The 24,223-nt window shown below is 54.3% G+C and overlaps 7 protein-coding genes across 7 annotated transcripts; 4 read left to right on the forward strand and 3 right to left on the reverse strand.

Annotated features, from left to right (window-relative positions):
* Nucleotides 1-128: 128 nt before the first annotated feature.
* On the reverse strand, nucleotides 129-7,527 carry VTN49DRAFT_4266 (uncharacterized protein; the record flags this gene model as incomplete). Its single annotated transcript, XM_069412193.1, has 5 exons — nucleotides 129-521; nucleotides 606-4,145; nucleotides 4,201-5,064; nucleotides 5,120-7,335; nucleotides 7,401-7,527. The coding sequence occupies 5 exons, from the start codon at nucleotides 7,525-7,527 to the stop codon at nucleotides 129-131; spliced, it is 7,140 nt and encodes a 2,379-aa protein (XP_069267461.1).
* A 3,041-nt stretch (nucleotides 7,528-10,568) lies between these two features.
* VTN49DRAFT_4267 (uncharacterized protein) lies at nucleotides 10,569-11,815 on the forward strand (the record flags this gene model as incomplete). The annotated part of the gene is made up of 5 exons (XM_069412194.1): nucleotides 10,569-10,590; nucleotides 10,641-10,692; nucleotides 10,753-10,885; nucleotides 10,941-11,270; nucleotides 11,309-11,815. The coding sequence occupies 5 exons, from the start codon at nucleotides 10,569-10,571 to the stop codon at nucleotides 11,813-11,815; spliced, it is 1,044 nt and encodes a 347-aa protein (XP_069267462.1).
* A 327-nt stretch (nucleotides 11,816-12,142) lies between these two features.
* On the forward strand, nucleotides 12,143-13,504 carry VTN49DRAFT_4268 (mitochondrial 37S ribosomal protein bS1m; the record flags this gene model as incomplete). The annotated part of the gene is made up of 1 exon (XM_069412195.1): nucleotides 12,143-13,504. One exon carries the CDS (start codon nucleotides 12,143-12,145, stop codon nucleotides 13,502-13,504), a length of 1,362 nt encoding a protein of 453 aa, XP_069267463.1.
* Nucleotides 13,505-14,482: 978 nt separating this feature from the next.
* On the forward strand, nucleotides 14,483-15,113 carry VTN49DRAFT_4269 (40S ribosomal protein eS17; the record flags this gene model as incomplete). The annotated part of the gene is made up of 4 exons (XM_069412196.1): nucleotides 14,483-14,503; nucleotides 14,577-14,702; nucleotides 14,775-14,972; nucleotides 15,039-15,113. 4 exons carry the CDS (start codon nucleotides 14,483-14,485, stop codon nucleotides 15,111-15,113), a joined length of 420 nt encoding a protein of 139 aa, XP_069267464.1.
* Nucleotides 15,114-15,598: 485 nt separating this feature from the next.
* On the reverse strand, nucleotides 15,599-16,741 carry VTN49DRAFT_4270 (uncharacterized protein; the record flags this gene model as incomplete). Its single annotated transcript, XM_069412198.1, has 1 exon — nucleotides 15,599-16,741. One exon carries the CDS (start codon nucleotides 16,739-16,741, stop codon nucleotides 15,599-15,601), a length of 1,143 nt encoding a protein of 380 aa, XP_069267465.1.
* Nucleotides 16,742-17,373: 632 nt separating this feature from the next.
* Nucleotides 17,374-21,037, forward strand: VTN49DRAFT_4271 (uncharacterized protein; the record flags this gene model as incomplete). The annotated part of the gene is made up of 3 exons (XM_069412199.1): nucleotides 17,374-19,051; nucleotides 19,109-19,213; nucleotides 19,260-21,037. 3 exons carry the CDS (start codon nucleotides 17,374-17,376, stop codon nucleotides 21,035-21,037), a joined length of 3,561 nt encoding a protein of 1,186 aa, XP_069267466.1.
* A 572-nt stretch (nucleotides 21,038-21,609) lies between these two features.
* On the reverse strand, nucleotides 21,610-23,981 carry VTN49DRAFT_4272 (uncharacterized protein; the record flags this gene model as incomplete). The annotated part of the gene is made up of 4 exons (XM_069412200.1): nucleotides 21,610-22,678; nucleotides 22,744-23,172; nucleotides 23,227-23,591; nucleotides 23,655-23,981. The coding sequence occupies 4 exons, from the start codon at nucleotides 23,979-23,981 to the stop codon at nucleotides 21,610-21,612; spliced, it is 2,190 nt and encodes a 729-aa protein (XP_069267467.1).
* Between the last annotated feature and the right edge of the window lie 242 nt (nucleotides 23,982-24,223).

A 24,223-nucleotide genomic window follows, 5' to 3' on the forward strand; every position in this document is an offset into this window, starting at 1 on the left:
AATGACACGGTCAAAGCGTAAATGTAAAAGAAAAACAGTCATAAACCCAACCATCATACAGAATGAAACAAAACCATAAACTCATGAGTCAAGAAGAAAAAGTGCGAGGAAAGGAACACGCGATCAGATCACCAAAAGCTGCACCATCCAATCCAGTGTTGGCAGATATTCTCCACACTCGTCGCCTGCGCCAGCAACTTGTCCACTTGGTCGCTGACATTCAGCTCCTCGGTGGGCTTGAAGTCGCGCCCCGTAAGTTTCTCCTTGACCCGCGCGAGCACCTGCAGCGCCCGTGCGTTCTGCGCTTCTCGCGCTTCCATCGTCGCGCTCGGCTGCACGTCCAACGTTCCGCCTTCCAGGATCGACGGCCGTCGGGGTCGCGCGAAATTGCTCGGCTGAATGCCTCGCTCCAGGTTGATATCCTCGGCGATCGACTGCCGGCGATCGACGGTCGAGAAGGATGTGCGATCCGGAGATTCCCGCGTGCCGAGTCGCCAGTTGATTAAGGGATCATGCACAAACTAGCGATGCCGGCATTAGTTTCATGATCATCCCACACAGTAAATGCCAGGGGTTATCCAAATGGAGAAAATTCAGGGACTTACCGCTTCCAGCACGGCCATCAGAGAATCCTTGTTCTCCCGAATGACCCGCATCACCGCTTCGCACGTGATCCGATAGCTGCCCTCGATGTTGCTGACCTCCATGGCGAAGGTCAGCATTCGGGTAAGTCGGAAGGGCACCCGCTCGGGGTATTTCTCGCGGTGCATCGCGACCTCGAAGCAGTCGCCAAAGTCAATGTGCACCACTTTACCCGTCACCCGATCGAGCAGCAGGTTCGACGGGTGGCGGTCGCCTAACCCGAGGATGTACCCGACCATCGACATCACACCCAGCGACCGCGTGTAGTTCGTCCGCCGCTCGAGCCATGCCTCCGAGCTCTTGCTCTTCAGCCACAGCACCCGATACAAATCCTTGCCCGTCGTGTTGTCCATCGCGTAGCCGAACACCTCCACCTTCTGCATCAGCGTCAGGTTCTCGTAGTCCGGCGCCATCTGGAGCATGATCCGGTGCTCGATGTTCAGCAGAATCCGACGGCTCTCGCGGTACTCCTTGATCAGCGCGTGCAGCGTATCGCTGTTCGACACCCAGCCCAGCAGGCCCGAGTTCTGCGACAACGGGATCGCCGGGAATCGCTGCACCGACAGATGCCGCTTGAAGCACTCGCTGTCATTGTCGAGCAGAGTGTTGACCAGCCCAAACAACTGCATCACTCGTTCGTCCTGTCGGATATCCTCGTGGCCCTTGAGCGCGTACATGTACGAGTTGCCGTCGCTGCCCTTGAGCGTCATCCGCCGCGGCCGCTTCTTTGTCTGGAGGACGTGGAGGATCGGGTCGAAGCTCAGGATGCGAATGATTGGTTTGCCCGGCTGGTACGTGCCCGGAACGGCCAGGTCGAGGTTGACCGCATCCTTCAACTTCGGCGACACGTACTTGAGATCCAGCGTAGACAGTTGCGGTAGCTGCCGGTTGATCTTCCGGAACACAGTGTAGTACAAATCCCAGGCTTGATTCAGATCCCCAACTTCCTCCGTCTCACGGTAGAGCTGGCAGTAGTGTCTTGCCTCCGCCAGGTCACGGCCAAACGCCTGCGCAAACGAGACCTCCCGTAGAGTTTCCGCCCCCCTGTCAAGGAGTTCATGCAGAGGCTCCAGCGTAGCAAACATGCCTTCCACGTTGTGATCGCCAAAATACAACCGCGAGGCTTCCTCCAGACCCTCGTGCCACAACTCGTGCCAGAGTACAGCCACTCGAATCAACTCGTGACTGACTGTGTCGGCCTGCTCGACAAGCTTGGCACTGTGCTGCCTCATGCTCTCCATGATATTCGACGCCGTTTGAGACCGCCGAGTCACGTTGGACTTCATCGCAACTGTCAACGGATACACGAGGGCCTGCGGATGGGCCTTGCCAACCTCGGCAAGCAGGCGGTGCACGGAATTGCGCACCTTCGTGCTCGGCTGGTTGATCCGGGCGATCAACTGCGGCGTCACGGAAAGCCAGGTGTCGATGTTGACGGAGGAGAAGCCTTCATTGACGACGCTATTGACTTCGTCCGCGCTGCCGTGGGTGAACCACAGCGTAAGGAGCCGCAGCGTGTCCTGCAGCGACGACGAGGGCGACAACGAGATGGACCGGAAGAATCCGCGGATGGCCGGAATTACATGTTCGTTCACGATGTGGCTCGGCACATACGATCCCTCTCGACCCTGCTGTGTCGCGAGCGTGGTAACCACTTCAAAGTTTGCCAGAGCCCAGGCATGCCATGCCTTGTAGGACTCGCGGTTGTACTGAGTGGCAGCCGAGTAGGCGTTGAGAACTTCACGGACGTGTTCCGGTCTCCAGTCACCTCGCTGGAGGGCGGTCTGCCATTCTCCCTGTTTCAAGAAGCTCTTAGCAAGAAGCTTCCGCAGCTTGGCAGGATCGCCGATCCGATTCCGAAGGTGGATGAGCTCCGGGTTACTGGACTCGGGAATTCCGACTCCGTTGGCACCGCCATGATCGACGTGGTTTGCAAGAATGGCGTTGTACCGAGCCAAGTCCTCCGCCAGTGACGACGTAAACTCTTTCAGCTGCTGCAGCGCTTCTTCCTGATGGCCTTGAGCCCAAGTAAACTTGAACCGAGCGTATCTGACTTCCGGCGGGGTCCAGGGCTCTCCGTTCGCGTCCCGGATCTCGTTCTCCAAGGATGCAAGAGTGCGCTCGGCCATACCCATGCGGTTCGATTTGCGGCAGAGGTTGGCGAATTTGATCAGCATATCGACGTTCTCCTGCGGCGAAGTGACCAACTGCCGTACTTTGAACATTCTCTGCCACACTTCCACGTTCTGCTGGCAGCCGAGCAATCGCTTGTTCCATGTCTCGCGCATTGCTTGCTGTTTGTCCGGATCTCCGACGTTCTGCTTGAACGTGATGATCTCCTCCAGTTCCGCAAGCATCTGCACACGCACCACCACGTCGTAGGCACGGTTGTATGACTCGCCCAGTAGCGCAGACAGCTCGGTGTCGAGGCCATTGCGTGCCTTTTCGATGTACATGGCGGCTTCGTCGAATTGATTTCGATGGATTGCCAGAATAGCTCCGAAGAACGACCGGTCCGGAGAATTCTCCTTCATGACACTTAGGTAGGAATCCATCAGCTCCCACTGACCACGTCCCCAAGCAGCGGCTGCCGCAAGGGGTGCAATGGCCTTTCGGTGTTCGAGCGACGCGTGATTCCACTTCTCCTGCGCCAGATCTGACAACACTTTCCATTCACCCAGCGCATGCAGGCACCGCATTTTACCCATGGTAACACTGAATGAGTCGGGTTCGAGTTTCTCGCGCCGTTTGTAGGCCGCGAGTGCTTCCTCCCAGCGTTGAAGTTTCTCAAACCAAGTCTCCTTCAGTTCGACATCCCGATAAGCCTGGGCTTTTCTCAGGATGCCAATGGCGGCATCAGATTGCTGCAGCTGATTATTAATGGTAATCAGCGCTTCGATAGCACCAGAATTCTGGTCTTGTTCGAACTCAAGTTCCTTATAGTGAAGGGCCTTGGCGAATGCGTGACATTTCGCGGCATAACGGCCGAGGGTCCGGATGTCGATCGGCAGGGCCTTGTCGTCGTGCTCCATGAATTCTGCCAGATTGAGCAGTATCTGCAGAATCTCTGGAGGAATGTTTGGTGACGTCAGGGCCTTTTCGATCGACCGCACAAGCTCCTCCTGATACTGATTGTATAATTCAGTCCAGCAGGAAACAAATGCGGCATTGAACAAGTCCTTGGCCAAGGGCTGGTAGATTCCAGCCAAGCTTGCACAGGCTCTCAACGCGGCTGACGGGGATTCTTTGAGGAGCTCGACGCTGAATCGGCGCATCCATTCCTGCCAATCTTCGCGGGTCGACTTCTGTGAAGCATCCCAGGCGTTTTTTAGGTGCTCCTGATTGACAAGCATTTTTTGCCCGAGTTCCCCATAATACGTCTCCTCCGTATAGCTGCGGTAGTTCTCCTCCGGATTGAGGTCCTGCGGAAGCGACTCGCCTTTCTGGAGCTTCGAGACCAGAGTTTGGAACGTCGGATGGAAGAATTGTCGCTGCTTCAGGATCTACGATGCTGGTCAGGTTGTGCGCTTTTCCCTAACAAAATGGAATAGGACAAACCTTGGTTATGAGTGGAATATAGTGATTGAAGTCTTGGCCCAGCTGGAAGATAAGGGCGCAGATACAATCCATGGCAGCTTGGCGGAGCGTCCGGTCGTTGCCCGCAACGACGCGCGACAGAGAATGGATCATCAGAGAAGAGAAATCAGATACGTTAACCTGGCGAGACAGCTTCGCTAGAGTTTCAATGGCAGACTTGCGAATCGACACGGGATTCTGGGTCTTATCAAAGAGTCTGACAATGGAAGGAATGATAAGGTGCATGTATTCCTCCCCACTGGACCCGAAGACAAGGAACGTGTGGAGAATCCTCTCAGACGGCTGTCGTCCAGACGTCATGTCCTTGTCCAAGGTGTCCAGCATGAGAGGAATCAGGCCAGCCAAAAACTTCTTGAATTCACCTTCCAAGGCCCTGGAAATTGCCTCCACCAGCGAGAGAATGGTTCCTTGCACCGCATACGACGCGTCCCAGAACTCTCGGATAACGTTGATAATATCTGGCAGGAACGCACGAATGTGCTGGCGGACGATGTTGACCAGGACAGCGAGTTGGTTGAAGTAGGACTCTAGCCGGCTGATGGGAGAACTGCGGATGACGGACAAAAATGCCGGGATGATTTGACCCAAGAAGGGAACGCATTTCAGTCCCAGCGTCTTAAAAATCGTCACGATCGCATCGATGACTGCAGAGTGGTACTGTGATAGGGAACTCTCGCGCAGGATGTTCTGCAGCAGAGTATTGATTACCACGGTAGGATAGTATTCATCATTAGATGGCGTCAAGCCTTGCATGATGAGTGAAACGTCGGAGACCTGTTGAACTTCATTGACGTGATGCACATCCGGAGACGTCTCGCTGATTTGCTGCCAAACTGTAAGTCGAGAACGCATCGAGCCTGTGTTTGTATGTCGAGCTTACCTGATATTTGTATGGGTCCAAGGCCCCGAGAGTTCCCAGCACCTTGACAGTCTCTTTCCGTAAGGGACCAGCCTGTTCTGTCCTGATGATATTAATCAGGACGCCGAGGAGATGAGGATAGTCCAAATACGGCTCGATAACATATCCGGCATTGCTAGCGAGTTGGCCCAGCGTCCGCAGAGCTGCCTCCCGTTTAGCGTGAGACGACAAGTCTTGCAACGCGTCCAGGATGATGGGCATCAATTGCGGCAGATACTGCTTCATCTCCGAACCGCCCACAGTGGCAATTTCTCCGATCGCCTTCAATGTGGTTGCCGCAACGCTCGCGTTGGCATCCGTCGTCTTCGGTAATAGGGAGTTCACCATTGGATCCACATATGATCTGATCAGCTTCGTTGCGTTGGAAACGAAAAGGCTGATGAGTTGGGCATTTTCCTCCTTCTGACGAGCAGTATTTGCGAACCCCAGGCCCGTCAAGAGGTTCACGAGAAGCTTCCTCAGAGGTGGAAAGACATATGCGGGATTGACGCTAGACAAACGTCCGATGATGCTGATGGCAGCCTCACGGACGGCAAAGACTTCATCGTTGACCGCCAGAAACAGACACCGGATGTTCTCCGGCTTGGCGAGATGCCGGTCAAACTTGCGATCAAGCGACCACAGGACGGTACGTCGTATCTCTGGATCAGGATCGCCGACGCCAACCGTCAAGAGCTTGTCGATCACCTCGCTGACAACCTGAATTGAATGGCTGCTGGTCTGGTTTATGATGGGGTCGTGCACGAAAAGCTGACAACAAGTCAATGCGGACGCTTTCCGAATCTCCGGATTGTCGCTCTCGACATATCTGATAGCGACATCCCGCACAAATTCATTCAAGATGTGCCCGGAGAAATCGAAGCTCCCCAAGGTGTGCAAAGCTAAAACGATTTCGGCGTCGGAGCGCATCTCCTGCGGTGTCAAATCTTTCGCAAAGGAAGGGAAAGGTGGTAATCGATTCTCCGGGCATCCCAGCGGGCGGAAAGGCGTGCCACAGAGGATGATGCTGAGCATATCAAGCAGTTTCTCCTGGATGGTGGGCTTAATGGGAGGGATGTAGTGGGCCATGTCGACCAGAGCCTGAGTGAGGGACTCACTCAAGCCGCAGGCGAATATCGGGTCGAGGAGGACCTCCATGTACTTGCTCAGGGTCTGGCCGGCAGCCATCGAAAGCATACTGATACATTCGAACATCGGCCCTTCATTAACGGCCGATCGATTCCTTGCTTTCAAGGCCAAACCTTCACGGATGTACATAATGATCGCATCCAGATACTGCACAATAGCAACACCCACAGCGTTTGCAATCTTTCCAATCGCGATGAACGCCGGATTTCGTTCCTTTTCGCGTTTTAATTGGGCCTGGAGATAGACCATAAATCTGTGCAGGTAGTTGTTCGTAAAATCCACCGGAGCATATGATGCTAGGATGGGGATTGTCAGCACGACCTGGGTTCTGATTTTCGGATCTCGATGATCCTTGAGGCGCAAGACGATTTCGCACGCATTTCGGTAGTGCTCATTCATGAACATGGCGCCCTTCAGAAGGAGCTCTTTTAGGATGAGGAGCGATCCATGAATCCAGTCTACGGAACTTGACTTCAAACCCTGCAGCGATTCCTCATAGATCCGGGCAAACCACTGTCGCCGGACGGCATGATCCCGAGCAGCGATGATCTCGAAGCATTCACTGACTGCCTCAGCGGCCGTCTCCCGGATCAGGACCTTCGGATCCCGCAAAGCGATCCAAATCAGCTCGAATATTTGCTGGACGAAACCGTATAATAACGTCGGCGAACCCTTGGCCAGCTCTCGAATGACCAACACTGCCGCGAAGCGTCGACTCTCCTGCCTCTCCGACTGTAGCCATTCCAACGCCGACTGGATCTCGCTTTCCACAAGTTCTGCCGTCAAAGCTCCGCCGGGTTTTGCAAGGCGACCCAGCGACCGAGCTGCAAATATCAGCACCGCATTATCGTTGCTCCGGAGTGCGCTGCGCAGGTAACTGGCAAAGCGGGTCGTCTTCTGAGCAGCGTCGACCCCGTCAAAATCGATGAGCCGGTCGAGCGCGAGTAGGCCGCCGATCTTCTCATTGGCATCGCTTCCCGTCACAACCAGCTGCGCGATACGCTGGCTGACCGCGTTGTAGAATTCTGCGAACCGTTCGGGAGACCAGTCTGATCATCCGACGCATATCAGTCAGATATAAGCTCGGTGCGAATATCATGTCATCGAAACTCACCCCTCGAAACCGAGACAACGTTGTCGTAGAGCTCAAATGAAGCTCGCACACGAGTTTCCTCGTTCTTCGACTTGAGCTCATTAAAGATTCGCTGGACGGTGTCCGTCACCGGACTTTGTTGCGCCATCCTGGATGACGATGGCTTGGATACGCATTTGACGCAGCCGTGTTCGGTAAAAGAAGTTTGTCAAAGATCGACAGACATGGCACAGCTGCACCAGTCAATGCGACCACAAGCTGCAATCTGGGGTCGAGGGGGTGTTTGCCGAGTGTACGGACGCTGAGACCTGTTCCGGTCCGATAACGCGCTAGCCCAAATCAGGAAGTTCTCACTACGTTATTGTTGAATAAGGTATAGGTCACTAAGCAACTTGGTTCAATCCAGACTCACAAGAGGTGCTAGACTGGTAACGCGCAAAAAGCACGCATACACTGAACAAGACATGGAGTTCATGTCAAGTAAGTGTACAATGTATTCATATTTACAAAGGAAGATCCGGAAAATGCGGTGTCGAGGCTTCGGTTGTGGCATTATAATTAGCACATTGTCCTGCCATCTGGAGAGAAGGGGGAGGTCCCAGTCCTAGAATTCAACCAAGCCTCCGGGCTTGATGGACCTATTTTCCATTAGTGAGTCGAATGATGGAGATCTGTAGCATAACGATAGCACTGCTTGATCCGCTTTCAAGGTCCCTGATCGAGAGTACCAGGTTTCGTGTGTGGACAAAGTCATAGCATGGATTGCGTTCATATGTCCGCTCTGATTTGATGTCATCCAACAGGAATCTCACGTTCGGAAGAGCCCTGCCAGATCCCGTCAGTCGAGCGGCTCTAAACACGAATTCTTATATCAGGCTGACAGAATCTGCGGGTCGGGTTCAAGTCACAATTGATCACCAGCAACAAACACATACAGTCTCAGTATTCCGTCCATCTGGGATCATTTTCGATAGCAGTTTTACTCTGCAAGGGGGTGTTGATCCGCTGCAATTGTTTAATATCCGTGCCTTCCTCGGTCAATTCCGCAAAGTACTAACTTACCGAAATCAAGTATCTGTCCAGGTCGCGAGGTCAATTGTTCGCTGAGTTTTCCTTATCGGCGTCAGATAGAACTTCCGGTGCAATACTTGAGAACAAAGCTCGCGCAAACATGTCCAAGCGGTCGTTCTCCGATTCATCGTTGGGAAGCATGTACGCTAGATGTAATGATGTAAGATTACAGATCTTGGATGTCAGGCAATTAGAGGTCGGCTTCTTCACCCATCGCGGAGTTTATGATACCTATGGCCGTTCTCATGACGAAAATTGAGCACTGGCGAGGTCAGGGACATGCTGTACGACAGCCTATATGTCAAAGAACAAGTGTGCTCACTAGTACCCTTGGGTTCTAGCGGCCCATGGCGTTGTATCATGATGTTCATCGTCATATGACTAGTGGCTCATATACTGCGCGATTCAAGTATACAAAGTGTTCTAATATAGTACCGTAATGGAGGGCTCTCATACCGAACTGTCCACTTCAACGTTTGCTACTGCATAGTTGGTATTGATTGTCTCTTCTGTCATGATAGAATAATGTCTTTGCTTTCCAGAAAGATTGACGACTCACCAAAAACCATCATCTTTGAGACATAAACTGTTCACGAACGCAATTGAGCGACTCTTAAAGGATAACTATCAGGGGTGTTACTTAAACTTGAAAAGCGGCAACTCACAATGGCGATTCACGGTTTAATTGGCATCATAACCTGTCCTCTTCGCAACACTTTAGCTTGATTTAAGCTCTACGATGTCAACAGCAGTCTTTGAGACCTTCGCATGTTTCTGTCATTCAATCGCATTTTCCGCTCTCGTGGAAGTTCGACCTATATTGTGGCATGATTGACTGAAGTGCTATAGAATGAGAATTTACAATATATCTCAATGATGGTGCGAACAATCTGGAAGATGCGTTTGTTTTGATTTGTGCTTTGATGCCTTGGTCTCTCTTGAAGCAGACTATCTGGTGCAGTGGCTTTTGGCTGGCCGCAGGTATCTATGCCGAGAGTCGGAGCTAACCATTCGGAACACCCTACCGGCTACGTCATTGGACCGGAACAGCTCTAAATGTCACTCATGTCTCCACTCGCCTGGATATTCGGAAGATTTAACTCGTAGTTGTCATGTCATCATTATTGCACTAGCACTCAAACTGGGTGGCAGTTAACCGACATGCGGCCGACGGAGCTACCACTTGGATCGGCCAAAATATTCACGCCGCAATGACATCAAAACCCGCGCTTACGTCCGAGAATATTATTTGCCCTAATCCTCCGACATCACTTAAACGGTACAACGGGTGAATTTGTCCTCCGTAGAGTAGTTAAGACTGGGTTCACTGCGATTACCTGGCACTCTCAGGCAGATCAATTGGAGCGCATGCAATGATTGAAAGCGTGCGGAGATTCAATGCCGGAGATTTTTTTTTTCTTCAAGACGGAGTAATGTACATCCGACCTGTGAAGTACATTGGATCACATTCCAATGACAGCTCTTGGTGATGGTTACTACGTAGGCAGGGGTCAATCCTGACGCCCTGCCTGCCAATGGGACCCGAGCGCAGAAAAGAATAGGAGTTGACTCTATTGGAGCATTAAGCAAGCTATCCATACGGATCGTATGTACATCTTGATTCTGATAACAGAAATCCATATTCCAAGATCCATTGAAGCCCAGCAAATATTCAGCAAACGAAACTCAAGGCATTGTGCGACAGAAACAATGAGGACCGTTTTGAACAACACTCGATCGTATCCATTGGTGGGCGAGCACCATACGGAGTACAATGATTCCGACCCAAGAATCAGTCAACAATGATGTCGCCATGAAATGAGGCGAAGCCATCATTTACATCCGTGACCGACATCAAACCCAGTCCCCAACATGTCCAGCGGCCGGTCACAACCGGAGATACGCTTATCCCCAGGTCAATTCGTAACTGCATGTCTGTACTATTGTGCTTCTTTCTGCCTACATGGCCGGTCTCCGAGGGTATATAAAGAGAGACGAAGACCCTCACAGTCCTCGAACTCACCCGAGCTCAAGAGCATTGCGAACGTTAACGATTCTTATCCATCTCCAACTTGCCGCGTACCATACAATTACATTAGGCGCTGCGATTGATCCATCATGGTTAAGGTTCTGCTGACGGGTGGGTGACTCAAATCTCATGATCCAAACACATATTGACTAAGATACTAGGTGGAAGCGGCTTCATCGCTGCCCACATTTTGGAGATTCTGTTGGAGCGAGGGTGAGTGGGCATGACGGGAGACACCGTTGCAGCTGAATGAGCTAATTCCATTGCAATTAGCTATGACGTTGTGACCACGGTGCGGTCGGAGGAAAAGGGACAGCATATCCTGGAGGCCCACCCAAATGTTCCCAAGGAGAAGCTGTCCTATGTCGTGATCGAGGATATCGGTAAAGACGGTGTCTTTGATGAGGTCAGATCCATATCCATAGGAAGCATGCAATGCAAACTCACAGCATAACCTGCAGGTGGTCAAATCTGACCCACCATTTGACTATGTCATCCACACGGCGTCGCCCTTTCATTATAGGTTCACGGATCCTGTGAAGGAGGTTCTGGATCCGGCCATCAAGGGGACGACTGGCATTCTCAAGGCAATCCAAGCGTTCGCTCCAACGGTAAAGCGGGTAGTGATCACGTCTTCTTTTGCAGCCATGGCTCGGACCGACACTCTAGTCAAGGTCTACGACGAGTCGGTCTGGGCCAATGTTGCATGGGAAGAATCCGTTGGTGATAACAAGGGTGCGACATATCGAGGCAGCAAGGCAAGCCTCCCTCTGGCCCGACGCCCTCCCGTTGTGTACACCTCCGGCTAATGATAGGCTGTCATGTTCAGACTCTTGCCGAGAAAGCTGCATGGGACTATGTCGAAAAAGAAAAGCCCAGCTTCGACTTGACCGTGATCAACCCGCCAGCGGTGTTCGGGCCAATCGTTCACCACATCAGCAGCCTGTCCGATATCAACACATCGAACGCGAACATTTTGGAAGCCATCCAGGGCAAATACAAAGATGGGAACATGCCGCGCAGTATTGTCTTCCTCTGGGTCGACGTGCGGGACGTCGCTCTGGCGCACGTGCGGGCGATCGAGGTGGCCGAGGCTGGTGGGAAGCGGCTCTTCATCGTGGCGGGCCATTTCTCGGCCAAGAGGATCGCTGATGCCATTCGAGAGACACACCCGGAGCTGGAGTCGAAGCTGCCCGAGAACGTTATCGATGATTTGCCTGCAGACGTCTATCAATACAACAACACTTTAGGTCGGCAGCTTCTGGGAATTGAGTATCGGACGCTCAAGGAATGCATTGGCGACACTGTCAGCTCCCTCATCAAGCTCGGCGCATAGAGCCTTTTGAGCTGTAGCGTAAGTATCTAAGTACTCCATGGATAGCAATGAATTTCAACCAATTTCAATTATATTTCTTGCTTGTAGTAATGGCAAGTAGTGTAGCGTATTGATTGAGTGGAAAATGAAAAATTCTCTCCGGACATCTGTCACCCATTACCTAGGCCCAGCTTGAATTGTAGGGGTTGGTTCAGATTAGGGTTACTTGGCTTGGCTGAAGCGAACTGCGCAAGTGGTCTGTGCAGGCAGCCGTACCTCGACCTTCGCAACTTTTCCGTCGCGGAATTTCAAGATTTCATTGCAGCCAGCTGCCCATTGCACGCAATCATGGCGGCCGCCAGGCTCTCGCCGACGGCGAATCTCCTCCGCAATTCGCGCCTTTTTGCTGTACCCCAGGCATTGACGCCGCCCCAAGAGCCGGTGTCCTCCAAAACCATAGTCGAATCGGACACCGCAACGCTCCCTCACCCGATCCGCGCTTCCATTGCAACGCCACGCTCGTCGCTCGTCCGGGGTGACTGGGGCCTGAAGCGACCGCTACCGTCGAAGGCGACGAGTGACAAGTCCAGAAACCCCGTCGTGCGGGTCAACGCCCTGGACACTTTCGAGCATGTCACCGATTTCGAGTCCGCATCGGATCATACAAAGACGCTGGAGAAGTTCCAGGAACTTCATCTCCCAATTTCTCTCCATGCGAAGCCGAACTACAACACCGCTGTGATCCCCAAGCATCAGAGTCCGTTCGACTCGCTGGTGGACAACACCGCCGAGAGCGATGGCCTCAAGCAGCCCGGCGCGAAACAGTACCGCCAGAAGGGCCCTTACTTGGCCGGCCAGACAGAGACGGAATTCCAGCTCTACCTACGGAAGATTCGTCGTGAGAAGCCAGAGCTCCTGCGGCAACTTCGGGAACGCTACGTTGCACAGAAGACGGCCGAACGTCGGAAAGAAGCGCAGGACAACGGCAAGGACCTCGAAGGGCTCGACCAGCCCGTTGAAGTCTCGGACGCTGAGTTCCATGACTATCTGAAACGACTACGGGCTGACCCGCGTGCCATGGGCCCAATCTTGTTTGACCTACTGGACCTGCCGTCGCCGCCCAAGGTGCCGAGCGTTCGGATCGGTGCGGCATACTACACCGCCAACGGTACTAAGTTGTCTGCGGCACAGTATGCTTCGAGCGGACCCCCCAAGACGCATCCTTCCGCTGGTCTGTCTTACATGCGCTCTCACGCGATGATCTACAATCACCCTGCCTTCGGCCCGCAGGCCAACCGTCGGCCTGTGCAGGCTCGTGTCCTGATGCCCCGAAAACGCCAAAAGGGCCGCTCGCAGCGCCCAATCATTGGCGTCGCCGGTTTCGCGCACGAAGACCTGAACAGCATGACCTTTGCCGATCACAACGGCCCGCTTGGTCTGGCCTTCTTCGACGCTACGATACCGGGTGGTGCCAAGTTGTGGGTGACGCCGACCCGCGCCTACGTTGATTCCCAGGGTCGGGTCGAGCTGGTGTCGAACCGCGCCACGGCGTCGGCTAAGGCACCCTACGGTCTCGTCGATTATCAGAAGCCCGCTCCAACGAGCATCTCAGATGTTGCCCGTGGACCGCATCGGGCGGTCCCCCGGTTGGACACGGCCGATTTTGGCAAGAGCAACAATCGCGCGGGCACCTCGTCGGGCCGATCGTAGGCTTAGATTGCCTAGATCAGTTCCATGTACGATAGTCTTCTTCATGTAGTTATAAATGGGATGGGTGTCGGTTTCCCTGTTCATAAATCCCCCCTGAGGTTGGCAAAGCGACGTCCCGGTGGATGGTTTAAAAAAAAAATGCATACAGGGATGGCAGAGTGTTCCTATTCTCGGTTGGCTTTAGGTCTATATTACAGTGTGTCCGCCTTCCAAGGTTCAGCTGAGATCTGGACAATGTCCGAAATAACTATGATCGCTGTTCCCTGCGACCTCCGAGACTCGACGGTGCATCGTTAATGGACAGGAAATTGAAGCTAAATGCCCCGCTACGGAAGTACATTTAACTGTATTTACCGAGCTTTGGCTGCCAGCAGATGGGGAAGTTTGAGCCGGATTCCTTGTATCCGGGACACAAATTTTCCCTCCATCGACGATGAGACAACTTGTTCTCTTCATCCGATACCTATTAGACAACTGCCGTCGCACCAGAAATCGAGTCATAAAAGCTGCCAAGGCCATAGAGATATTGGCGCTTCCCGCTTCTGAAAGAATCCGTTGGCGACTATATCTCGTCAGAGTTGTCAGATGAGATTGCAGTCGATAGTGGATAGCACTTCATGCTGCCAGAGTCAAATTCAACCGCCTAACTTCTAGAAAACTATGAGACCTAATTCAGCGAGACCATCCTGTCTACACAACGTAACCCCACCTCTCAGATGGTATCATCAATCTAAGCTTCCGTGCTGGCAAGACGAAGAATGAAACCGATTGCTCGAAGGATTGCCAAAAGCTCCCCTGGTGGTGGCTCATTACGGAGTATCTACTCGTAGTTCGATTGGATCATTGGCTCGTGCTTCTTATTGTCACGTGACCGTAAAAACCACGTGACTAGGGCAGCACGCACAAACTAAGCGAGCCCGATTGGATTCAAGAAATCGTCTCCATCAACTTTTCGACAGCCAGCAGCAAACCGCCAAAATGGGTCGCGTCAGGACCAAGGTAAGGGCTTATTGACTTTTTCAAAGTGCAAATGAGTCAGAAGCTGATGAACTGCTTTTTCCGGTTTATTTAGACCGTCAAGAAGTCCGCCAAGGTCATCATCGAGCGTTACTACCCGAAGCTGACGCTCGACTTCGAGACCAACAAGCGTCTCTGCGATGAGATCGCGATTATCTCCTCGAAGCGCCTGCGCAACAAGGTCAGTACCTACATTGGTAGCCATTTGGCTGTGAAACTGGGGTTACTGACGCTGTCGTCCTTCGTGTGATAGATCGCTGGCTACACCACCCATTTGATGAAGCGGATCCAGCGTGGTCCTGTCCGTGGCATCTCGTTCAAGCTGCAGGAGGAAGAACGAGAGCGCAAGGACCAGTATGTTCCGGAGATCTCGGCTCTGGATGTTTCCCAGACCGAGTCCGGTCAGCTGGACGTCGACCCCGACACCAAGGATTTGCTGAAGAGCCTTGGCGTAAGCTTCCACTCCAATTTGTCCTGCGTCTACGTCAATTCCCTGTAACTAACCACTCGTGTACAGTTCGATTCGCTCAAGGTCAACGTTGTCAACGTTACGCAGAACCAGAACGTCGAGCGTCCCCGCCGCTTCCGGTAAACGTCGGCATGTTCTTTTCTAGAATGATTATGACCGGGTTTTGCGGAGAGGCTGTCCAAAAAGTTTTAAAGAGTGGGAGGTGCTGGGTTTTCGGATAGGCGTCACGAATGACAATGTTTTTCCATACGGAGTGTTCCGTTTTCGTGCGCTTCTTGTCTTGACATACAGTTACCTCCAGACGAGATACCGAATCCAAGTCACGATTCTCCTGCATCAAGGTGTCGCTGATTCTCCCGTACATTGGGGGATGATGCTTGATCGCCAATTGACTTCCCTTTCTACATATTTAGTATCACTAAGACTCTGCATCAGCAAGTTTCTGTAACGGTAGGTCTATCGCGCATCCCAGTGTCGTACTGCATTGGGCGAACTGGGCTTCCTCAAAGCCACATAAGACTGAGCTTTCTGCTCAGAATGTAACTGTTCCTACCGCATGCCCGATCACTGAGACAATGCTTCAATTGGATTCATTAAGCTACTGACATCTATAATACATCAAGCATATCCTCATCTTCATTGTCATCCTGCTTTTGATTTTGCACGGCTGAACTATGTTCAGTGGCCGTTGAACTCGACTTCTTGATCTTTTCATGGAGGTTTTTGGGTACATAGCCCTCAATAGAGCCGCCCGTCTGGTCCTCAGCTTGAAGGACAGGTGGTGCCGGAATGGCATCAGATGTAGAAGTCGGCATCTTTTCTGAGATCTGAACTTCCACGCGGCCCTTGTCCCTCAATGCTGGGTTCGAATCTCCTCTCTCTCGGGCGAGTTCCTGCGAGTTAGAGTTGCTTACAGTGAGCCGTTTCAACTTGTCGGCCACAGAGTCTGTCGTAGATTGTGCTACTTCGACTCTTTCTTTGCCCTTTATTGTTTGCCCTGTATTCTGTTCCTGAGTTGCTTGCTCTGTGCCCTTCGGCCCCTTGGCTGCCCGCGCCTCCTCCAAAAGCACCAGTTCAATGGCAGCTGCATCCGGTCGCCGTTCCCAGACAGGCTGCTCGGCCAGTTGCACGCGCACGTACATGGCCCGCTCTGCGCACTCGTCGGAGCACCACATCTCTAGTTTCTCCCTTGGAACGACCGTTATATCCCGACCCCGTCCGTTCGGACCGCTGCCCTTCGGCCCCCAAACGATCCGGTACTTGGCCTTGGGATCTTCCTTTCGGTGCTCGCGGGGGCACAAGGCGTAGCCGCATCGGCCCTCAATATTGCGCTCAAGGATTAGATTGTCAAAATCGGAAGGCTGGAAGGGCACGAGCGACGACTTCAGCTTTGCGACATCGGCGGGCGATGGCGCTGCAGGGTCCGCAGTGGGGGACGAGGGCAAATCGATCAGTTCGAGGATACGGTCGAGAATCAGCTTTTCAGCATCCTTTTGCGCTTGGATCTGGCGAGCGTGATGCAGCGCGATGGCCAGATGGCGAGGGTTTACATTACGCCTGTCGCCGTAAGTCTGCGTACCTGGCTGTTGTTGTGATGATTGTTGCCGCTGCTGTGTTTGCTGTTTCTGTTGCTTCTGCTGCGATGGAGGCGGCGATGCGGCGGGTTTCGGACTTGTGCCTAGAGTGCTGGCATGCGCGGAGGGCAGCGAAGTCTTCAAAATCGGTTTTGGAGCGCCATGTGGGCTGGCCATGCTGGCGCTAAAATGGGGGGTAAAGAGGATTTCAGGGTCAGGGACGAGGCACAGAACGAGTCCCTCGATTCAAGTAGTAATTTGAATGAAGAATCGCATTAGAATTCCTGCCAGAAATTTATTTTGCAGAAAGTCTGATTGAGTTGGGACGGGCGCGAGTTGATCTCCTAGTCGTCGTCGTTCGGTGGCGGTGGATCAGCCCAAAACTCCCCGCCAGTTCGGCCTCGCTTCATTCTCTCATCCTCATCTCTCCAACGAATTGATGAATAGCACCCTTCACGGACTCGTCCGGTGCTATCGGTCCGGGGTTTTCCTGGTACGTCCTCCTCTCGTATCCGCCGCTCTATCTGAAACGACTGACGTACGCAAGCCGCAGCCCGTTCTCATGCCCTGAGTTCCTACTTGCTTTTGCGCGCTGTAAATCCGCCTGTCTACGCGAACAAACGCTACGATCAAGTTCAATTATCGTCCTACTGCATTCTTTTTACACTTAATTGAACTGTTGCTTCTTCCCGCCGCAATCGGCCAAACTGCGTGCCGCTCGGTTGTGTTGATCTCCCCCCACCCTCATCGCTGTCAATCCGGTTGCCTGAATCTTCCAATTTCTGGGCGACGACGCCGCTGATATCCCCATGTCCGATCCGCCGTTCACAGTCAAAGCTCTCTTCGATTACACATCGGACCATGAAGACGATCTCACTTTTTCTGTTGGCCAAATCATCACCGTGATTGCAGAGGAGGATGCGGACTGGTACTTCGGAGAATATACGGACGCCGACGGCGTAAAGCGAGAGGGCATCTTCCCCCGTAACTTCGTCGAACGGTATGAGCCCGCAGCGCCCCCGCGGCCAGCGCGCCCATCTAGAGCAAAGAAGACACCCGAGTCGGCTCCGCCGCCTCCGGAGCCCGTCGAGGAGTCTGCACCGGCTCAAACGGATGACGACATTGCGACTCCTCAAAGGGAAGATCCAGTGCCAGCGTCGAGAATAGAGCCTCAGCCGGCACAACCGGTGACGGAGAAGCCAACGTCACCGCCAGCACCGGCCGCGGAGCCACCTGCTCCGCAGCCCCCGGCGGTGACGCAGCCGGAGGTCCCCACCCCGGCTCCTTCCGCAGCTGCAACTGAGAAGGCCTCTTCCCCGGCGATCGTTGATAAGCCGGCATCAAGCTCTTTCAAAGACCGCATCGCGGCTTTCAACAAGGCGTCGGCGCCCCCGCCCTTCCCCGCCGCCAAAGGGCCAACCAATTCTTTCGTCAAGAAACCTTACGTACCACCTCCACCAAGCAGAGATGCGTACATTCCTCCTCCGCCGAGAGATCTTCATCCAAAACCACAGCGTCGCGATCCCGAGCCGGCTGAGCCGGTGAATCGCGAGCCGCCGGTGTCGGAGCACAGTCAGCCGCCACCTGCAGAGCAGACCGCGGATGATGAGCCGAAGCCAACGAGTCTCAAAGATCGGATCGCGCTACTGCAAAAGCAGCAACTAGAACAGGCGGCCCGGATGGCTGAATTGGCGCAAAAGAAGGAAAAGCCGAAGAAGCCGCCAAAGAAGCGCACAGAAGCCTCAGAGGCCCCAGTCACATCCCCTGGTGAAGGCGCTGGACCAGCACGGACTGAGACAGCGGAGTCCGCTGGTGCTGAGCGTGCGATGGCAGAAGCGGGCGATGACGAAGCGCGGAAACGGGCGCATCTGGCCAGTCCCACTCAGCCGGCCCGGGAGCTACTCAGTGATACCAACGACGCGGATCACTCCGGCGCGGCGGATACAGAGGAGGCGGAGGAAACGTCCACGAGTAGAGAAGAGTTGGAGGATCGACCCCGCACCGGATCACAGGCGAAGGTGTCTCCATCACAAGACGAACAAGAGGACGATGACCAAGAAGAAGACGAAGAGGAAGAGGAGATTGATCCAGAGATCAAGCGGAGGATGGAGTTGCGGGAGCGTATGGCCAAGGTCAGTGGCGGCATGGGCATGATGGGCGTGTTTGGGCCTCCTGGCGGTCTTCCAGGCATGTATGCACCAAAGAAGTCCAAACCTCCAGCGGAACCGAGAAGGTCGACGGATGAGGACAACGCCTCCGGACGAACGCAATCTCCTCCGCTACCAACAGTGCCCTTGCCGGGGATGAATATCCCCAGGCCGTCCGTGTCCTCTCCGAAAGTAGAAAAGGACGAAGAAGAACGATCCGAACAGCCCATCACCCAGCTCCACTCACCAGAGGAAGTCCCGGATGTTGAAGATGTTGCTGATCCGGAGCCTGCTCCTCGCAAGTCCGTTGATCGTGCGCCGCCGCCTCCACCACCCCATGGTGAGCCGGCCTCAACGGCGGAACGCCGTAAATCCGCCGAAACTGATGGTGATTTAGAACGCGACGCTCCACCGCCGCCTCTCCCCCTCGAAAGCCGGCCTCCTCCGCCTGTCCCTGCGATTCCTGCGACGCCCCCTGTACCGGCGCCGCCCGTCCCGGACTGTGAGTCCCGTGCTACTCTTGGATAATCGATGCTAACGATTCTCAGCACGACCCGTCCCTCCTCCGCCAAAGTCACCAACATCTCCTGGTTTTGAGTCAGATGACGAGCTGTCCAGTCAGACCAGGGCCATGTCCCTGAATGCACCGGGCCCAGAGAGTCCCGAACCAGCTGCTAGTAACCTGGACCATCCCGAGACGCAGCCGCCGCCACCTCCGCGTCGTTCCTCGACCTTCGACACGACCTCGCCAAAATCCCCTACTTCCGAGAGAAGGTTCAGTCGCGGACCTCCCCCGATTCCTGGGAATTTGCCGCCATCGTCACCTCCGCCGCAGGCTCGGCCACCACCTCCTCCTCCCCCTACCGGTACCTTGAGCCGACGGGCCACGACTGACGCTGGCGGAGAGGAGGCGGAAGCTGAAACGACGGCTACGGAGTACGAGGCCGACTACGACACCGATATTGCGCCGGGAGCCAAGTATAAGGATGCGCTCAAGGCCCATGATCGTGAATCGAGTGTTGAGGAAGGGCCCACCACGGACGAGCCATCGCGAGCCGCCCGTGAGCAGCGGCCTCCGCCTCCGCCGCTCCCGGCATCGGCACCGAGGGCGGCGCCACCACCACCTCCCAGTCAGCCTCCCAAACGGGCATCGGTTGATCTTCCTAGAGCGCCGCCTCCGCCCGTTCCGGCTCCGAGAGAGCCGACTCCCGAAGAGGTTGACGATCACGACGATGGGGAGTACGATCCTTATCGCTACGACGCGCCTCGTCCGCACCTGCCACCCCCGCCTCCTCCGCCAGCGCAGGCACCACCGCCGGCTCAGGATGAAGATGATGATCTTTACGACCCATCCCCTGCTCAACCCCGAGCGGCCCCACCTCCGCCGCCTCCTGAGAGGGCTGCTGCACCCCCGCCGTCGTCGCCGCCACCGCCGCCGCGTTCATCTGGGGATGCTCCTTCCGCCCCTCCATCGCGACATTCAGTTGATGCACCGCGGGGCTTCCATGGCCCGCGGCGATCTGTGGATGTTCCGCGATCGTCCGGCGACCTTGGTTACATGGCGTCGGACGTGGATCTGGGACAGGCCAGCCTCTGGTGGACGCAAGCCAACACCCCGCCACCGGTGTTCCAGAACCGGAAAGACCTAACCTTCGAAATTGAAGAATCAGTGTCGACGAAGCGGGGCGGAAAGACGCTGGTGACCAAAGACGTGTACGTGCTGTTCGCGGACTACTCGCAGACTGTTGTGCACGTGCATTTTGACGCGCGAAACCCGGTGGACGTGACCCTAGAGCAGCGACATGAGCCGCCGCCGAGCAAGTTGCGGCAAGACCAGCTGGAGGCTGCACACGAGCAGTTCGGTGCGAAGATCCGGGACGCGGTGTCGGGCTTCCAGAACAATGTTGTCGGAGACGGGACGCCATGGGCTCTGGTGAACCAACTGCTGCAGCCGCTCCCGGATGCGCTGGGCCCGGTCGGCACGCGGGCATACGGTGCGCTGGTATATGCGAACCTGGCGAACGCGACGGTGCAGCAGTTTGACGAGATCCGGGCCGGTGACATTGTCAGCTTCCGCAACGCGCGGTTCCAGGGCCATCGCGGCGGTCTGCACCAAAAGTACACTGCGGAGGTGGGCAAGCCAGATCACGTCGGCATTGTCGCCGACTGGGACGGCACCAAGAAGAAGATCCACGCGTGGGAGCAAGGACGCGAGAGCAAGAAGGTCAAGGTCGAGAGCTTCCGGCTTGGGGATCTCAAGAGCGGCGAGTGCAAAGTCTGGCGCGTGATGCCGCGGAGTTGGGTAGGCTGGGAGACAACGAAATAATTCTAGCCCTCCTCCTCCTCCTTCTCGGCGATCGCCTCCTTAATGTCATTCGTTGCTTCGCTGTTACATTGCAATTGTTGTTGATGATCATCCAGCACCGAGCACTAACAATAGTATATTACCCCGTCCAACTCTTTTTTTCCCCTCCCCTCTATTGTTCCAACTGCATGAAATGTCTATATCATGTTTACCCTCTCGCCCTGGGGCGAGAGAGTGAGAGAGACTGAGAGTGTTGTCAAAGTTCGATGGAAATATTTATTGCTCATGTTGTTATTGAATCGAGGACAGCTGTCGATGAATCCGCCTACCTAATCTTCACTATCGCTTCGCGCCCGGCAATCAATCATGATTGTGTCAATTTGGCCCTTTGTATCTATCAAGGGATTGTTCGCCATTCAAGCTTTGTATTATCGAGTCTTCCGGTAATGAAATTGCCAACGCTTCTTCAAAGCAAAAGAGATGACTCGAGACTTGAATAATATTGTCTATCCGCAATTACAATTGCCTTTGTAGATAACCGACCTATATCCAACAGACTACTGTACAAAAAAACAGAAAACTCAAGCAATTGATTATAGTAGCAACAGCTCTCCCGTCGCCGGCCCACCCGCAGCCTGCGTTTGATACACAGACTGTTGGTTTTGATTGACCACGTACTGCGTCTGCGCGGCCCCGCCACCGAGATGTCCGCCATCGTCCGCGCTGCGGCCGCCCAGGTTCAGCGACGCCATCTGCTGTGTGGTCATGTTGGTCATGGCGTTGGCGAAGTAAGCGTCTGCGGCAGCTGCGGCGGCGGCGACGTTGGGTTGTGTATTGGATGTTTGGGAGGTTTCGTTTGTGGTTTGATTTGTTGTATTTGCTGCACTTGCGGGGGTGGTTGTGGTGGTGACTGGAGGAAACGCTGGGAGGGATGATGTCTTGCGTGGCTTGACAAGTGCGGGGCTGTCAGCGAGGCGCTTCGGCCGCGCGTTGCGGAAGACCTGCTGCACGGGCTTCAGATAGACAGTGGCGAGGGTTCCGATGTTCAGGCAGAGCTCCTCGAGAGTATCTGGGTCCAACTTCTCGCTCTCCGCGGTGATAGGAGGCTTCTCGCCCATGACAATCTCCTTAGCAGCCTTCGGGTCGGTCGACAGCAGTCGCCAGTACATGTAACCTCGGTCGCGCAAGTCCGGATCGTCCGTGTCCTCGGTGCACCACTTTAGCACCTGCGGCACCAGCGCCTGACCTTTGGTAGGCCGCTGGATGAATAGCTTCACCGTCGCTGTCAGCAGCGCCAGCTGTACTTCGATCGGCTCTTCGTGGAATGTAGCCAAGTAGTCCTGCAGCAGCGCGTCCGAATTCTCGATTCGATCTGCGTACTGTCCGATAATCCAGATCACCGCCGCCTTTGCCTCCGGCTCGTCCAACTCATCAATGTTCTGGATCACCGCCCCAATGATGCCTTCGTATTGGTTCGGGTATTTGCGGAAGATGTTCCGGATCACAACAGTCGCCTCTTGCACAATGTACGGAATCTTTGCCTTGACGAGATCCAGCAGCGTCTCGATGCACTGCCGCGCTGCCGACTCAATCTTGATCGCAAGTTTGCCGATGGCCCGCACGGCTTTTCGCACAAAGTGCACGTCAATCTCCGTCGCATATCTGTTCCCATCGTTAGAACGGAACTCCGGCTAGACGTAAATGTCGTGATAATCGAGAGTACTCACTCTCGCAGCTCCGCCAAGACCACCGATATATTCTCCTTCGTTGCCAGCATGAAGATCAACTCCAGCTTAGTGACCTTGACGTAGATGGGATCATTGTACTTGCAAAAGAACACTCGAATATCGTTCCGAAGAATCTCTGGCCGCTTCTGTAGAATTAGAATGGCATTGCGGAGAGCAAGATACTGCACCTCTGGAGGTTTCGACAACAGCGTCACCAGCGGGGGTGACAGCTTCTTGCATAGTGCCGTGATCTGCTTCTCGTCCGAAATGTAGTTCATCAGGTACAGAATTACCCGGATCGAGGTCAGAACAACAGCTGAGTTGTTGTGGGATAATCGTGGAGCGATCCGCTCGGCCAGCAGGGATGCCTCCGTCGAATCCCTTGGCACATACGCCATGAGCGATTCGAGAATATACGTCTGACACCATCTGCTACGGTGTAAGCCTTGTTCGCATTCAGGTCGACGGGAGTTCCAGGCTTACTCTGAGCAGTCAGGCAGCACAGAGACTACCTTGGACGCACTGGCATAGTCTATCGTAAGCGAGATGGACTCGCTGCGCTCCCAGATGTCCACTAGCGCCGCTAGGACGCTGGCAACAACGGTGGGGTTCTCATCTTTTAGCATTCTATTTAGCCGGTCGATCAAGTCGGACGACTCGACCATCTTTCGGTGGTGATCATAGAGTTTTGCGACGCAAAAGGCCGCCGTTTTCCGCACGTACGGATCAATATCCACCATCAACCTCTTCAGAGGTTGTACAGTTGCCTCAACGAACTCACGAACATGGACGTAGGAGATAGTCCGAAGGGCCAGAGCGCGCACTAACGGATTGTGGTCGTCCATGTCCTATGCAACCGTCACCGCCATCAGATATGGCCTCGAGATATTCAAGTCCTACCCGGCACTCACCTCCACCAGAATGGGCAGCGCCTTGAGGGCAACTTCCGGCTTCGCGCGGGCATAGTTCACCAGGAACAAAAAGCACATCTTCTTAATCTCCAGGCTCGGAATACTCATACAAGCAATCACATCCGGAAACAGCGCGACCATGTCATTGTTGCTCATGGTCATATTGGCCACGATCTTCTTGAGCGCAATCTTCTTGGCCGAGTGATTCTTGTCCTTCTTCCCGCCGCTGTTGAGCTCGGCGCGGAGCTCCGCGACTTTGCCCTGCCAGGAAAAAACATTTTGTGAGCTTCGTTGCTGCGCAAGATAAGGGGCTATGGGCATGAACATGGCGGACAGATCAGGGGCAGACAAGAAGCGGGCTCATGGTTTGACATGATTCTGGCGATGCAGCACAGCCGCATAAAGAAAATATACAGAGAGGGTAGTATAGAGACAAAGGACAAGAATGCACGGCATACCCTGGCGAAGAGCTTCGCATCTCCACCCCCGGAACTCATTGTGGCTTGAAGCGGAGGGGTTGTGCAGGCCGGTGATTCAACTGAGGGGAAGCAATCCGCACGCGACACTTC

This window comes from Thermomyces lanuginosus, assembly GCF_041956635.1.
Source record: "Thermomyces lanuginosus strain ATCC 200065 unplaced genomic scaffold VTN49scaffold_31, whole genome shotgun sequence".
NCBI classification, from domain to species: Eukaryota; Fungi; Ascomycota; class Eurotiomycetes; order Eurotiales; family Trichocomaceae; genus Thermomyces; species Thermomyces lanuginosus.